The 17,380-nt window shown below is 45.5% G+C and overlaps 1 protein-coding gene across 2 annotated transcripts in view; it reads right to left on the minus strand.

The window, feature by feature from the left end:
* Positions 1-296: 296 nt before the first annotated feature.
* LOC124133711 (DNA repair protein RAD50-like) overlaps positions 297-17,380 on the minus strand; it is a 56,898-nt gene continuing 39,814 nt past the window's right edge. For both annotated transcript variants that reach the window (XM_048387628.1, XM_048387627.1), the window contains exons 29-41: positions 14,828-15,029; positions 13,873-13,902; positions 12,827-12,907; positions 11,233-11,291; positions 10,088-10,235; positions 8,843-9,016; positions 8,006-8,131; positions 7,185-7,237; positions 6,702-6,787; positions 4,313-4,452; positions 3,761-3,894; positions 3,302-3,430; positions 297-1,243 (exon numbers count right to left, since the gene is read on the minus strand). In XM_048387628.1, coding sequence (XP_048243585.1) covers positions 1,192-1,243; positions 3,302-3,430; positions 3,761-3,894; positions 4,313-4,452; positions 6,702-6,787; positions 7,185-7,237; positions 8,006-8,131; positions 8,843-9,016; positions 10,088-10,235; positions 11,233-11,291; positions 12,827-12,907; positions 13,873-13,902; positions 14,828-15,029 — 1,414 coding nt within the window. In that variant the 3' untranslated portion in view covers positions 297-1,191. The remainder of the gene's footprint in view (positions 1,244-3,301; positions 3,431-3,760; positions 3,895-4,312; positions 4,453-6,701; positions 6,788-7,184; positions 7,238-8,005; positions 8,132-8,842; positions 9,017-10,087; positions 10,236-11,232; positions 11,292-12,826; positions 12,908-13,872; positions 13,903-14,827; positions 15,030-17,380) is intronic.

Here is a 17,380-nt window from a genome sequence, read left to right on the forward strand (position 1 = left end):
ATCCGATTCCACCTCTTGTGTCTCATGCGTTTGCTTCACACAAAATGGTGGCGCCCAGTCAGGACGATCTGATCGATAATCAAGATCTATATTGTGATAAAATGGGTCTTACATTGCGAAATGCATCAAATCACGTGAGCACCTTGATTAAAAACATGAAAATATTTGGAAAATATCTGCTGACAAAGAGTTGTCGTTGCAGATGCTTTGCAAATCCTGCAATCGACCGAAATCTGCACGACAGTTTACGAACCGGATTTTGATTTCGGTGCGCGATTTTGATTGGACTATGAATAGACTCGTTAGTCCAGCCAAAATGTAACTCCATAATACCAGCCGAGTTCGGCAAGGGTGGAAACTGGACTTTTATAGTCAGTTAACACTGTTGCCTCGGGAAGATGTGAAATATGTGTAGCTTTCAATGTACTTGTCGGCTTGGAGTCATCGAGGGTACAGAGCTTTGGCCACCATTGCTGTGCGCAATGGCGGCTAAAAAATCTTCACTGATCCAGTTTCCAACACATTAAGTAAAGATATTGTTTGACGATTTAAAATATGAGTACTTGTATTTGGAGGTAAGTCTTAGGAAGATAATCCTGTTGCATTTGTTGTTAGATCACGATGCATGCACTTTACAGAAGCATATATCGTGTGATGCCGACTTGTGTCGGGAAAGTATTAGGGAAACACTGTGGGGCAGCTGTAGGTCTGTGCAGCAGCAAGTCAATATCAAAATCGTTTACAGGAATCAGCACGGAGATATTGTTACTGCAGCTGGAATTCAAATCTGCAGAATTCCTCCCAACCACCAAGTTTTGCAAATGGTTGTCATCTGTGCCTTTCTGTTCAAAACTACTAAGTTACTAAGTACTATTAAGAACTATCACTGAACTGATTGAGTCACTTACTTTAGTCATATTACCCCATTTTTAAGTCTACAGATACATGATTGATGTGATGAGAAGTTTTGAGCTCTGTACACAGGCTGAGTGTGACCAGATGACAAGTACCGTCCTGCAGGTTGTCATGGAGATGATGATGACCCAACATACAACGTCTATAGATACCATGGTTGATGCGACACAAGGTGTGTGCTCTATACACGTCGTCTGAGAGAGACTGTGTTGATGGTGGATACGGCTCGTGTCACATGTTTCTTGTCTGGGTGGAGCAGCACAGCCCTATCTTGTCTTAACCTCGATGTAGATTCTCTACCTTTGACTTTGTGATGCAGGAATACCCTCTGAAATACAACCAGGTTTGTTATCCAATCTCATTAAAATCAGATCTTAGTTCTTGCTACAGCTAAACAAAGATCTGAGGACATCCGATCCCATTGCGGGTCATGTCAGAACAACCTTTTTCATCTGACCAATCAGAGAATCGCTTATCAGATCATGAAAGTGACAGCTGGAATGTGATTTTTTAGTGTGCAACCTCGAAAAAACACACAGAGTGTACTCTGAACGACAGTTATGGGTTTTATGTCTGTATTCATACAATCTAGACCAGCTATTAGACATTCCAGAATGTTCTTTTGTTCAGTTTTTAATCGAGTCAAAATATGTTTCGAACCGTAGTTGCCAGTTTGAAACTCGTGCCGTAAAGCTTGATTAAGCTGCCTTCTGATTGGCTATTGTTGATTTCTTGTTAGTCATTCCATTGGTCGGTCAAAGTTCGAGAAAGGTCGGTCTGATGTGACCCGTAATGGGATGTCCTCAGATCTTTGTTTAGTGGTAGCGAGAACTACGATCTGATTATAATGAGATTAGTTTGTTATCTTACTATGCTGGGATCTGGAGATTATAATTAACTGTGCTATGTTTGGAAAACACAATTCCTGTGATGTGTTTGTGAGACAATTCAGTGCTTATGAGACAATTCAGTGCTTATGAGAAAATTCAGTGTTTGTGAGACAATTCAGTGCTTATGAAACAATTCAGTGTCCCTGAGACAATGCAATGTTTGTAAGACAATGCAGTGTTGGTGAAACAATGGAATGTTTGAGAAAATGCAATGTTTGTGAGACAATGTGTTTGTATGACAATGCAGTGTTTGTGAGACAATGCAGTTTTTGTGAGACAATGCAGTGTTTGTGAGATAATGCAATGTTTGTGAGACAATGAGGTGTCTGAGACAATTGCAGTGTTTGTGACACAATGCGGATGTTGGGTTGTGTTTCGCCTGAACTTTGTTTTGCACTATATATTGTCAGAAACAGACTTCTGTATTTTCTTCATTTAGATCACATTACACATATTGGTGAAGGTACATATCACATTTACTGGTGAAACGGTGCAGTGTTGTTTTATACAATGTTGCTGTCATTGTGAGACAAACTTTGTGTCTGTGATACAATGTTGCTGTTGATGTGAGACTGCTGTTTATCATCCCAAACTGGCTCCCACAGGAGATATCGCTTGGGTGAGATCAAGCAATATCTACACTGTAGATATTGCTGCAATGAAATTGCATCACAATGCTTTGCAGACCATTGTGACGTCATTGGTTATTATGACATCACAATCAAATGACATCACTAATGGCTCTGCTACTGAAGCTGTTAGCAGTACTTTTTACACTTAAGACACTGCTTATTACTGTCTACAAACTGAAAAAGTTGGAAGAATGATGTTGGATGATAAATAAAATCTCACCCTCGTGTCTTTTGATATAAAATATATCAACACTCGTTGATAAAAGAGGAAAAAATCCTCGGCAATCGTCGGAGTTTGATATCGAAAGACACGAGGGTGAGATTCTCTATTTGTAACACAATGCTGCTGTTTTGTGAGACAAACTTTGTGTCTGTGATATACTGTTGCTGTGACTGTGACTGCTGTTTGTATCACAATGTTGCTGTTTTGTGAAACAACTTCGCGTCTATGAAACAATGTTGCTGTGGATGTGAGACTGACAATTTTACATCTGTGAAACAATGTTGCTAGTATGTGAGACAACTTCGTCTATGAAACAATGTTGCTGTGGATGTGAGACTGCTGTTTGTAACACAATGTTGCTGTTTTGTGAGACAATTTTACATCTGTGAAACAATGTTGCTAGTATGTGAGACAACTTCATCTATGAAACAATGTTGCCGTGGATGTGAGACTGCTGTTTTTAACACAATGTTGCTATGCTTTCTGAGACAATGATGTGTTTGAGAGGGAAACATTGCTTGTGAGACAAAGTTGCTTTGCTGTGGATGTGAGGCAATGTTTTTGTGAGATAATATTAAATGCAGTGTTTGTTAGACAAAGATGCTTTGCTGTGTCAGTTCAAGAGGACAGATATTACGTACGACTCATCTTTGCTGATCCTATAAAAGTCTTCCACATACTCTGACCGCCCAAGGAGTTCCACAAAGTCTTCGTCATGGGTGATCAGCACTAGCTGAAAGTTGCTCTGGCAGGACCGAGCCTTGATTATCCTGACATAGATAAAACAGTGTGAATACAGGAATGAAACACACACAGGGAAACAGTATGACAACTTCATGATACACTATATGGATGCTCATATAGTGAGTGAATAAGCGAGTATGGTTTTACGCCGCTTTTAGCAATATTCCTGCAATATCACGGCAGGGGGGACACCAGAAATAGGCTTCACACATTGTACCCATGTGAGGGTCTTTGGTGTGACAAGCGAACGCTTTAACCCCTAGGCTACCTGACTGCCCCGGATGCTCATATAGATCTACATTCACCTACTCAAGAGACTAGAGCATAAGCGAGATGTTCCACATCCTCCTACTCACGAGACAAGAGCGTAAGCCAGACTTTCTATGTTCTCCCTATCCAGGTTGGTCGTAGGTTCATCCAGGGCCAGAATTCCACAGTTGACACAAAACGTTTCCGCCAACGCCAGACGGATGATCAGGGACGCCAACACCTGCACATAGATGTTGTTGAATATGTTGCATGCAAGAAAATAATGATCCACCAGATGGGAAACATGAATTTCAGAGATAAATACTTCACATACCAGAAAATTGGATTAACTATCATCACTTTTCCTTCATAATACTTTCTTGGCAAGGTATGTTATAAAAGAAACACCTTCAGTGAACTTTTCAAAATTGGAAAAATAGGATGAGAAGATTCCTAAGAACACATCATGTACTCATTGTGGCACAATAAACAACAAGTTTTTCGGTTATTCCTCTTCAAGATTTGATAGATGTTAAAAGTGGGTGGAGGGTGGGGGTGGGGGTGGGTGGGGGTGTTGCGGAGGGTGGAGTTCGTGGTGGTGGTAGGTCTGTGGTTGTGACATGGTACAAGCTACAAGTGGGTGGAGGGGGGGTGCTGACCTTCTGTCCGGCGCTGCATCGGCCTCTCATGTCTAAAGCAGTGTCACCCTTGATCATCACCACACGGTAGTGGTAGACACGACGGGACTTCAGGGCACCACTGTCCTCATCATCAGAACGAATCTCAATTGTTTCAATATCTGAAATGAAAGTTTTAGAATAATTTGCTATTGTACTTCAAACCAACTAATTTTTTCAACAGACACTGCTTGATTATGGGTCCCCAAACTCTCAAAGAGTCATTCTGCCGCAGTAACTTTATACCTACTTGATGGTCAACATTACTGCTTTTCAGATCACACTGCCTTTATGATGGATTGTAGGCTTAGGGACTGGTCATTTATTAGGGGATATGGGAAGAGGAACACTGCAGGCTTTTCTCCCCAGGTCCCCACCCCCTAACCGTTGCCGCAGACGGTGTTCCTCCCCAGTTCCCCACCCCCTCACCGTTGCCGCAGACAGTGTTCCTCCCCAGTTCCCCACCCCCTCACCGTTGCCGCAGACGGTGTTCCTCCCCAGTTCCCCACCCCCTCACCGTTCCAACGGAAGGTGTTCCCCCCCAGTTCCCCACCCCCTCACCGTTCCAACGGAAGGTGTTCTCCCCCAGTTCCCCACCCCCTCACCGTTGCCACAGACGGTGTTCCTCCCCAGTTCCCCACCCCCTCACCGTTCCAACGGAAGGTGTTCCCCCCCAGTTCCCCACCCCCTCACCATTCCTCGGTAGGTGGTCCTCCCCAGTTCCTCACCCCCTCACCATTCCGCGGTAGGTGGTCCTCCCCAGTTTCTCACCGTTGCAGCGGTAGGTGTTCCTCCCCAGTTCCACACTGTTCCCGCGGTAGGTGTTCCTCCCCAGTTCCCCATCTTTCTTGCGGACGGTGTTCCTCCCCACTCCCTCACAGTGCCCGCGGTAGGTGTTCCTCCCCATCCCCTCACCGTGCCCGCAGTAGGTGTTCCTCCCTACTTCCCCTGCCGACCGCCTCCGTGGTCTAGTGGTAGAGCGTCCGCCCGGAGAGCTGAAGGTCCGGGGTTTGATCCCCGGCCGCGTCATACCAAAAGACGTTAGAAGATGGGACTTGTTGTTACCCTGTCTGGCGCTTGGCATTAACAGGTTAAAGCAAGGACTAGTCGGCTCGGAGTCAGTATACTGTGTCTGAGTGGGGTATACATGTTAAACTGCGGCATGGTATCTCAGTGAGCTAGTATTATAAATCGGCATCAGTCCAGTCTTGCACACACACACACACACACACACACACACACACACACACACACACACACACACACACACACACACACACACACACACACACACACACACACACACACACACACACACACACATACACATGCACGCACGTCGCTATATAAGTGCAATAATCTTGGACGCAACATTAAACCACATTTCACCTCACCTCACCTCACTTCCCCTGCCCCTCACCGTTCCCGCAGAAGGTGTTCCTCCCCACCCCCTCACCATTCCGCGGTAGGTGTTCCTCCCCAGTTCCCCACCCCTTCACCGTTCCCGTGGTTGGTGTTCCTCCCCAGTTCCCCACCCCCTCACCGTTCCCGTGGTTGGTGTTCCTCCCCACCCCCTCACCGTTCCCGCGGTAGGTGTTCCTCCCCAGTTCCCCACCCCCTCACCGTTCCTGCGGTAGGTGTTCCTCCCCAGTTCCCCACCCCCTCACCGTTCCCGCGGTAGGTGTTCCTCCCCACCCCCTCACCGTTCCCGCGGTAGGTGGTCCTCCCCAGTTCCCCACCCCCTCACCGTTCCCGCAGTAGGTGTTCCTCCCCACCCTCTCACCGTTCCCGCAGTAGGTGTTCCTCCCCACCCCCTCATCGTTCCCGCAGTAGGTGTTCCTCCCCACCCCCTCATCGTTCCCGCAGTAGGTGTTCCTCCCCACCCCCTCACCGTTCCCGCAGTAGGTGTTCCTCCACAGTTCCCCACCCCCTCACTGTTCCTGCGGTAGGTGTTCCTCCCCAGTTCCCCACCCCCTCACCGTTCCCGCGGTAGGTGTTCCTCCCCACCCCCTCACCGTTCCCGCAGTAGGTGTTCCTCCCCACCCCCTCACCGTTCCCGCAGTAGGTGTTCCTCCACAGTTCCCCACCCCCTCACTGTTCCTGCGGTAGGTGTTCCTCCCCACCCCCTCACTGTTCCCGCGGTAGGTGTTCCTCCCCAGTTCCCCACCCCCTCACCGTTCCCGCAGTAGGTGTTCCTCCCCACCCCCTCACCGTTCCCGCAGTAGGTGTTCCTCCCCACCCCCTCACCGTTCCCGCAGTAGGTGTTCCTCCCCACCCCCTCACCGTTCCCGCAGTAGGTGTTCCTCCACAGTTCCCCACCCCCTCACTGTTCCTGCGGTAGGTGTTCCTCCCCAGTTCCCCACCCCCTCACCGTTCCCGCGGTAGGTGTTCCTCCACAGTTCCCGGATGATCTTGTTGATCTCCTCCATCTTCTGGACATGGTAGTTCATGATAGCCCTGGAACACCATCGTAAAGGAAGATAACTTGGAGATCAGACCTCATACACTCGGGAAAGCACAAAGAGAACTTCTATCAAATATATCAACACTTGATGGTTGCCATAGGAACACTGGTAGTCAGCAATACTGCAGCCGTACCACTGTCATCACACCGAGTAAGAGGGGTTGCTAGGGTAACACTTGATTGACATCCTTAACACACAAGACAGGTCACAGTTTAGAGTTATCTCCCCGGCTAACATGTCAAAACAAGTTACAGAACATCCACGATTGGAAGACTGTGTGTTGCAATACCTAGCCATGACAGTTAAACTAAAGTCACATGAAAAAATCAGGTGTAGTCTACATGGAAGCAGGCATTGCAAACTGTTTTAGCAGTTCTACATCAACTTACTTGTCCATAGCTCTGTAGTATTTCTCCAAGTCACTATTGGCCAACTCAGTTGTCTGTAAAACACAACTTGACGAATCAGCAACTAATGATTTAACAGTGAACAGACAAATGTAAAGGGAGCTACCATTTGATTATTCCTGTGTGTGAAGATTTGTGTTTGAAATCAGGATTTCTTAAAATGTTTAAGTGCCCAGTTCTTTTTCCAACATGAACAGGTGCATATTTATGTTTTATATTTATTTATATTCTGCAACAAAAAGGCACATAACTTTATTCCTACAATGCAAGGCATATGTACCATATTCGACGTAATAAGCACCCAGGGCGTTCTCAAAATTAGAAATAGGGGGCTCTTATTGGAATATTATTTTGGTGAAAAAAACAGTTGAAAAGATAAATTTCGTGGTTTATGCTGACAGCCTGAAATGTTTATGTACGACAGATATATTTTTCCAGAATTTAATTGCCCATAATTAAGGGTGCATATAACACACGAGTGCATATTATTCGTGAAAAAATAAGTCTTGTGTACATTGATCAATCGGAAGGGGTGCCAATTGGGATTGTTCACTAGCCAATATATTAGCAAATATCACCGTGGGCGCTTATTATGTCGACTACGGTAAATGTTTTTCAGTACAACAGCATCATAATGTTTTGAAAATCAAACGGCTGGTCCCTGAAGTCATATTTTTGTAAAATTGCGAAGCATAACAAGGAAACATTACCATCGTAGCTACTTTCAGCAACATTTATGTTTGAGGTCACACTCGCTGTAAGTACTTAGTGCTTGGGAGATTCCTGTTAGCTAGTGTTCTCACCCTCATCTGGATCATCATGTCTCGGTACTTGGAGCCAGCATCCTTGAACATGTCTGTCTGGAGCTCCCTCTTCGTGTTGCGGATCATGTCGTCGAGACCCTGCTGGCGACCTTGGCAGATGTTGCGCTGACAACAACAATAGTAAAGCATATCCAGTTGTAGATATTAACTTTTCCAGAGGACTAGCTTGAAGTTAGTCCTGCTTGAACAAAAACAATGTTTTCTGTCAGTTTTGTTCAGTTCTTGCAACATTGAAAACTGGTTCAGTATTTTAGCCCTCAAATGCAATACCCATCATTGAATTTTTACTTGTCCTCAGCATAATTTAGAAGTCAAGGACCAGCAGACTAGCATGGATTTCGAGGGCTGATTATTGCCAAAGTGGTGGCCATTTTGAAAATCAGGGGGGGGGGGGGAGTATGTTAAGTTTCAGCTTCATTGCTCCAGTGGGTTCTGAGGAAAAGATGTTCAGTCAGGTGAGCTAAAAACTGAACTCCACAGAAGGATGTGTATTAAACAAATCTGTTTTATGTTTGTTGTTGTTTGTTTGTCTATTGTTTAATGCCGCACTCAGAAATATTCCAGTTATATGACGGCGGTCTGTAAATAATCAAATCTGGACCAGACAATCCAGTGATTCACATCATGAGCATCAATCCATGCAATTGGGATACGATGACATGCATCAACCAAGTCAGCGAGCCTGACCACCCGATCCCGTTAGACAAGCATAGCTGCTTATTACGGCAAGCATGGGTTGCTGAAAACCTATTCTACCCCGGATCTTTACGGGTCAGTGTGCGCTATAAGGATAGAAGTACATCACTTGTGTCCAACCTCTTTCTGCATCTCATCCGCTTTCTGCAGCAGCTTCCTCCTTTCCCTCTCCAGATTGGCGGTGTCAAAGTCCCCCATCTGGCCTTGCAGGACACCGATCTCACGCTCCTGGCGACCGACCTCCTTCTGTTTCTGCCGTAGCTGGAGGTTGTCCATTAACTCGCGCTCTCGGATCTGACCAGAAGGGACCAGGTATTAATTCGGCTCTAGTTTTGGCTTATATTCTTTTACCCAAATAAATTCATTTCACCAAATCAGGACTTTCTTAAGAGCCTTTAAAGATTTTTCCAGAGTACCTGCGCTGTGTTGTTGTTTAATGTCGCACTCAGCAATATTCCAGCTATATGACGGCGGTCTGCAAAAATAATCCAGTCTGGACCAGACAATCCAGTGAGTGACAATTGGGAAACATTGACATGCATCAACCAAGTCAGCGAGCCTGTCCACACAATCTTGTTAGTCGCCTCTTACGACAAGCATAGTTGTTTTTACGGCAAGCATGGGTTGCTGAAGACCTAATATACCCCGGATCTTCATGGGTCTGGACTAGGCTAAGGCTAACCAGTGGTAGATACGAGCACCGTCCCACTCTGTCGTGAACTCACCTGATGAGAGAAGGCTGTATGATTTCTCCTGTGAACTCACCTGATGAGAGAAGGCTGTATGATTTCTCCTGTGAACTCACCTGCTGAGAGAAGGCTGTAGGATGTCTCCTGTGAACTCACCTGCTGAGAGAAGGCTGTAGGATGTCTCCTGTGAACTCACCTGCTGAGAGAAGGCTGTAGGATGTCTCCTGTGAACTCACCTGATGAGAGAAGGCTGTAGGATGTCTCCTGTGAACTCACCTGCTGAGAGAAGGCTGTAGGATGTCTCCTGTGAACTCACCTGCTGAGAGAAGGCTGTAGGATGTCTCCTGTGAACTCACCTGATGAGAGAAGGCTGTATGATGTCTCCTGTGAACTCACCTGCTGAGAGAAGGCTGTAGGATGTCTCCTGTGAACTCACCTGCTGAGAGAAGGCTGTATGATGTCTCCTGTGAACTCACCTGCTGAGAGAAGGCTGTATGATTTCTCCTGTGAACTCACCTGCTGAGAGAAGGCTGTATGATTTCTCCTGTGAACTCACCTGCTGAGAGAATGCTGTAGGATGTCTCCTGTGAACTCACCTGCTGAGAGAAGGCTGTAGGATGTCTCCTGTGAACTCACCCGCTGAGAGAAGGCCGTATGATGTCTCCTGTGAACTCACCTGCTGAGTGGCCAGGTCCTTACTGAGCTTGTTGACGTTCTCGGTGATCTCCTCCCGTTCCTGGTTCACACCTGTCTCCTTGGCCGCGATGTCCGTCATCCGCTCTCGACTCTTCTCAAGTCTGTCTGCCTTCATGGACTGGTTGTACCTGAAGACACACAGCAAACAATGACACTCATTTTCCTGACTGTACTCACTAAATCCTGTGTACCAACACTCTGTCCTTGACGTCTAGCATATATGTTTCTGCCCTACAATAAACCATCCTTGATCTATGAATTCTAAAAACAAATGAATCGGGACTGTGATTTACCTGCAAAAAGGAAGAATATCAACTTATGAAATGAAAGCACAGTATCGGGAAGTGAAACCTATCACATCCATACTATCAGGATACATTTTGTATCGCGACACCCATACTATCGGGATACATTTCGTATCATGACACCCATACTATCGTGATACATTTTGTATCGTGACACCCATACTATCGGGATACATTTCGTATCGTGACCCCATCGCATTGTTACACCTCTGGTAGTTACAACAGAATTCCTACATGCCTTTTAAACTGTCAGTACTTACTGCTAAATCACAAAGAACAGATGTAGCTGGGCTACGCAGCTAAACGCAGTGGCTGAACAATCGCATCCAAAAGTGGGAGAGATATGACAAACGGTACTAGGAGAAAAGGTATAGATAATCGATTTGATGATTGTGAGAATATGCGGAAATATCAAACTTAACCCACCTGTTCTTAAAATGGACTTGTCCGACATTTCTGAGGTCAGTTTCTATTTAGGGAGTCATAATTAGTAAAATTTGGGTAAATATTTTTAAAGCTTGTACATTTTATCAACGTCCTTAAAGAGGCTGTACATAATGTTGATATCTCATATAAGAAATAAACGACGCGCCCCTCATGGCTTATTCTCCCTGCAGTTTTATTGTACGATAAACAACTCCCAATCGTCGTTCATTTCTTAAATAATTGTCCACCGAAGTGGTAAACGTCTGAGACCTGCATCACTTCTGGCTTTCCTCCCAGATTAAGCTGACACGCCGTGATATAACTGGAATAATGTTAAAAGCGGCGTTAAACCCAACTCACTCACTCACTCACTTAAATAATTGTCAATACTCACTGCTTGATGTCACTGTTGATGTCCTTCACCTGTTTCGCCTCGGACCGCACACACTCAATCTGTAAAACACAACAACATTCACAGACAGCTAATATTACAAACACCATCCCTCCCTGTCCATCTGCCTCGGACCGCACACACTCAATCTGTAAAACACAACAACATTCACAGACAGCTAATATTACAAACACCATCCCTCCCTGTCCATCTGCCTCGGACCGCACACACTCAATCTGTAAAACACAACAACATTCACAGACAGCTAATATTACAAACACCATCCCTCCCTGTCCATCTGCCTCGGACCGCACACACTCAATCTGTAAAACACAACAACATTCACAGACAGCTAATATTACAAACACCATCCCTCCCTGTCCATCTGTCAAAGGACTAGTTCTCTCTTTACTTGTCTTTCAGGGAGTTTGGTTTACGGCTGCTTGGAAAAGTATTCAAGTTATTTCACAGTATGTCTGCTGGATGCGAAAGAAAGCCCAAGTATTGCATGTCTATGAGCATGGGTGTCGTGTCGACAAGCCTAGAAGCAAAACAAAGCAAATCAGGGATTCATCCATCTATCAGAGGTTCCCTGCATATCTAAGGGAGGCTACTCTGCATGGTGAATTATTTGATCATGCAACTCTAATGTTGGAATTGGGTTGGAATCATTGAGCGGGTACAGACTATAGGCTGCCATCGCTGAGTGCAAGTAAACAATCTTTACCAGTCTGTTTTCCAACTTGGTAAGTAAATATATTGTGGTACAATCTAAAACATAAGTATTGTATTTGAAGGCAAGTGTCATAGGAAGTTAATAATGTTGCATTTGTTGTTATGATCATGACATATAAAGTGTGACACAATTATGGGGCAGTCCGAAGCTCTGTGTAGCAAAAGGTCAATATCAAAAACATTTATATGGAGCATCACAGGGATAAGGTCACCCCAGCTATACCACAGCAGGCTGTAAATGAACAAAGCAAGGCATGATCAACGTTCCTGGTTGGCAATGACAAACAATCCATCAAGGGCCAGACCTTGACAACCCGATTCTCATTCAAGTTGCCTCCATCAACGAGCACAGAGCTAGGGACCTAAGGGACCAGTCATTTCAGGGTTAGAAATTGGCACTAGTCCTATAGTCCTTGCCAAACTGCCCAATAGTAAAGGTATCCTAAGGACCAGTAGAATTTTGACATTTTTAAAGGTTTTGCTATATGCTATCATTATAAGGACTAGTGGACTGAAACTGTTAGTTTCTACCGCTGCATTTATTACAGGGGCGGGTGGTGAGAGGTAATTGATGCACTAATGTACAAAAGCTGGTCATATTTTCAGCTGACCCTCCCTATGTATTTGTAAAAAAAATTCACGACCCTCACCGAAAAGACAAAATCACTTTATATTTTACCATAGTGGTCCATCTTTTAATGACCATGTCCGAATATGTGTATTATTTTTTATAACCCTCCATGAAGTTTGTCACATTTTGTGGTGACCCTATCCTGATTCCCTAAAATAAATGACCGGTCCCCAATCTGACCTGGAATCTCAAAGAGGACTGAGGAAGGAAATGGTGTTAAGCTGATCTTACCTCCGCCTTGGCTCCGTCAATCTTGTCGTCCTTGGTAGCCACCAGCTTTATCTTCTCCTGGCGCTGACGCTCGATCTGCTCCTGTATCGGTACCAGTGATTGTGGGCAGGGTTTGATGACGTTTTCAACAGCAATTCAGTTACAGTGAGTGGAAGGAAATGTTCTTCATGGGCCTACTGCCCTGTGTTTAAGTATCGACTGATAATTGCAATGGACCAGAGATTCAAAATAACTTAAAAAAACAAACATATATATACGTTGAATAAAACATTTTATCCTACATAATCTCAATCTTGAACCATGTCTTTTCACCAACAAATATCACTGTGCCAACTTACAAACTAAACTACAGTAATCCCTCATAATAACACACTTCATGATTCCACAGACTCGTTAATCAATGCGCTGCGTAATCAATGGCTCAGATATATTTCATTACTGAATGACGGGAGTTGATCCTTTTGTTCCTCATCAGGTAAAAGTGTTCGCTTGTATACCTGGACCTATGTTTGTAATCTGTTTATTAAATTCATTCAAAATTGTTCAGGCTTAAAAAAATAAAAGAATTGATTCTCAGGCAATGTCTTTTGAAAATACAGCGCTGGCGGGCAGTGTTTTTTGGTTGCTTTTTTGGGGTGGGGTGGGGTGGGGGCTTGTTCAAAGTAGTATGTAACCAAATAATCAGTTGTGTACCATCAACCTGGGAAAGGGCCTCTCTACATATACACGCATACAAACTCCTATTGCTGCCATGACCATAACACGAGATGTGCAGTAAAGCAGTGCGCATGTAAAGGGAAGTAACTGCATGCTATTTTGGATCGCATTGTTTTTAAGTGCCAGGACTTTATGATAATGCGGGCGGTGCCTAAGAACCAAAACCATTATTTTTTGTAGCCTTACATTCATCATTGTGTGTGTCAACTACTTTACAGATCGCACAAACCCACCGTTAATTACAGCAACCATGATCAGACTTAATATTAGGGATAGCGCCGAGCTAATGCAATTCACATCATGGGTAAGTGGGCGTGATTATTACTTACCTCCAGTGGTCTTATCTGGGTTCTGGCTTCCTGCAAAACAGAAAGATGAACATGTACCTCCAGCATTACATCAATATCGACTTGTTGAAAAACAAAGATAAAAAAACAGCAAGCTTTGTTGTTTTTCCAGATGCAGTTTTACGAAACATCTGCTGTGGTTCATGACAGTAACTTATAAGGATAGTACATGTCATCACTGAATGTGAACTATCCAAAACATGAATAATTTAAATCATTCATTTTCATTTTTTCAATCAAATAATGGCTGTAAATCTAAAAAAGAAGGATATGACTACAATGCTGATATGTTTTAAGGACACCGATTGGATGAAATTTGTGGAATGACCAATCAAAACAGGTGTCTCTGTTGAGCTTGTGTCAAACTAGCAGGAATCTGGGACCCTCTTTTGGTGGGAGGTCAAGTGTAATAGTGTAAATTTAAGGTGAGGTGAGGTGAAATGGGGTTTAACCTCGTGTCCAAGATTATTGCACTTATATAGCGACGTGCATGTATGTGTGTGTGTTTGTGTGGCTGCTTGTACTAGCCCGGACTGATGCCGATTTATAGTGCTAGCTCACTGAGATACCATGCCGCAGTTTAACATGAATACCCCACTCAAACACAGTATACTGACTCCGAGCCGACCAGTCCTTGTTTTAGCCCCTTAATGCCGAGGGCCAGACAGGGTAACAACAAGTACCAGCTTTTAACGTCTTATGGTATGACGCGGCCGGGGATCGAACCCCGGACCTTCAGCTCTCCGGGCGGACGCTCTACCACTAGACCACGGAGGCGGTCCGTAAATTTAAGCCCAAATCTTAACTATTGCATCAAAATTGTAATGGTTGGCATCTATGGGTTTCCTATTAATATCTAAGTATCAGTGACAGATTGTAGCATCAGCCGCCTGTGTAGATCCCAGCCAATACACATCCATGGCTGAGGGGGACCTACCTGGATGTCTTGTTCATGCATCTTGTTGTCGGTGCTGAGTCCGGCCTTCGTCTCCTCCAACTTGGTCTGCTGCTGCAACTCGCTGTCGATCTTCAGCTTCTCTTCCTTCAGCGTGTTCACCTTTGACCTCAGCTTCTGCACATGCTCAGAGTGGTCACTCATCTTCTGTCGCTTATGATCCAGCTTGCGATTGATGGTATCTCTGTAAGCCATGGAAGCATAGTTTAGTGTGAGTGAGTGTGATAGGTTTTATGCCACTGAATTTACAAGGTGCACATCAGAAATGGCTTCACACATTGTACGCATGTGGAGAATCGAAACCCAGCCCTTCATCGTGGTGAGCCAGTTTGGAGCCTGGACACAGTCCTGGCAGGTTCATAGTACAGGGGCCTATGTCAGATTCACTAGCCAAGTGTTCCAACGTGGGGTCTCACCAGCAAATGATTTATATCTGTTGTCATGGTAATAAACAAATAGCATCACAACACTCTGAACCTCACCTGAATGTTCTGGAATATCATATCATTTTATTTCCATACAACTAAAAGAAGATTATAACTGGCATCCCCATCTACATCTGGCATCTACTGCCTATAACAGCCATAACAGCCAACATGCGGCATCCCCAGCCTACAACTGGCATCCCAGCCTACAACAGACATCCCAGCCTACAACTGACATCCCAACCTACAACTGACATCCCAACCTACAACTGGCATCCCAACCTACAACTTACATCCCAACCTACAACTGACATCCCAACCTACAACAGACATCCCAGCCTACAACTGACATCCCAACCTACAACTGGCATCCCTGCCTACAACTGGCATCCCAACCTACAACTGACATCCCAGCCTACAACTGACATCCCAACCTACAACTGGCATCCCTGCCTACAACTGACATCCCAGCCTACAACTGACATCCCAACCTACAACTGGCATCCCTGCCTACAACTGGCATCCCAGCCTACAACTTACATCCCAACCTACAACTGACATCCCAACCTACAACTGACATCCCAACCTACAACTGACATCCCAACCTACAACTGGCATCCCTGCCTACAACTGGCATCCCAGCCTACAACTGGCATCCCTGCCTACAACTGGCATCCCAGCCTACAACTGACATCCCAGCCTACAACTGACATCCCAACCTACAACTGGCATCCCAGCCTACAACTTACATCCCAACCTACAACTGACATCCCAACCTACAACTGACATCCCAACCTACAACTGGCATCCCTGCCTACAACTGGCATCCCAGCCTACAACTAGCATCCCTGCCTACAACTGGCATCCCAGCCTACAACTGACATCCCAACCTACAACTGACATCCCAACCTACAACTGACATCCCAACCTACAACAGACATCCCAGCCTACAACAGACATCCCAGCCTACAACTGACATCCCAACCTACAACTGGCATCCCTGCCTACAACTGGCATCCCAGCCTACAACTGGCATCCCAGCCTACAACTGGCATCCCAGCCTACAACAGACATTCCAGCCTACAACTGACATCCCAACCTACAACGGACATCCCAATTCACAACTGACATCCCAACCTACAACTTACATCCCAACCTACAACTGACATCCCAACCTACAACAGACATCCCAGCCTACAACGGACATCCCAGCCTACAACAGACATTCCAGCCTACAACTGACATCCCAACCTACAACGGACATCCCAATTCACAACTGACATCCCAACCTACAACTTACATCCCAACCTACAACTGACATCCCAACCTACAACAGACATCCCAGCCTACAACTGGCATCCCAGCCTACAACTGGCATCCCTGCCTACAACTGACATCCCAGCCTACAACTGACATCCCAACCTACAACTGACATCCCAACCTACAACTGGCATCCCAACCTACAACTTACATCCCAACCTACAACTGACATCCCAACCTACAACAGACATCCCAGCCTACAACTGACATCCCAACCTACAACTGGCATCCCTGCCTACAACTGACATCCCAGCCTACAACTGGCATCCCTGCCTACAACTGACATCCCAGCCTACAACTGACATCCCAACCTACAACTGACATCCCAACCTACAACTGGCATCCCAACCTACAACTTACATCCCAACCTACAACTGACATCCCAACCTACAACAGACATCCCAGCCTACAACTGACATCCCAACCTACAACTGGCATCCCTGCCTACAACTGGCATCCCAACCTACAACTGACATCCCAGCCTACAACTGACATCCCAACCTACAACTGGCATCCCTGCCTACAACTGACATCCCAGCCTACAACTGACATCCCAACCTACAACTGGCATCCCTGCCTACAACTGGCATCCCAGCCTACAACTTACATCCCAACCTACAACTGACATCCCAACCTACAACTGACATCCCAACCTACAACTGACATCCCAACCTACAACTGGCATCCCTGCCTACAACTGGCATCCCAGCCTACAACTGGCATCCCTGCCTACAACTGGCATCCCTGCCTACAACTGACATCCCAGCCTACAACTGACATCCCAACCTAC

Source organism: Haliotis rufescens, unplaced genomic scaffold, assembly GCF_023055435.1.
Source record: "Haliotis rufescens isolate VD_foot unplaced genomic scaffold, xgHalRufe1.0.p SCAF_7, whole genome shotgun sequence".
In the NCBI taxonomy this organism is placed as follows: domain Eukaryota; kingdom Metazoa; phylum Mollusca; class Gastropoda; order Lepetellida; family Haliotidae; genus Haliotis; species Haliotis rufescens.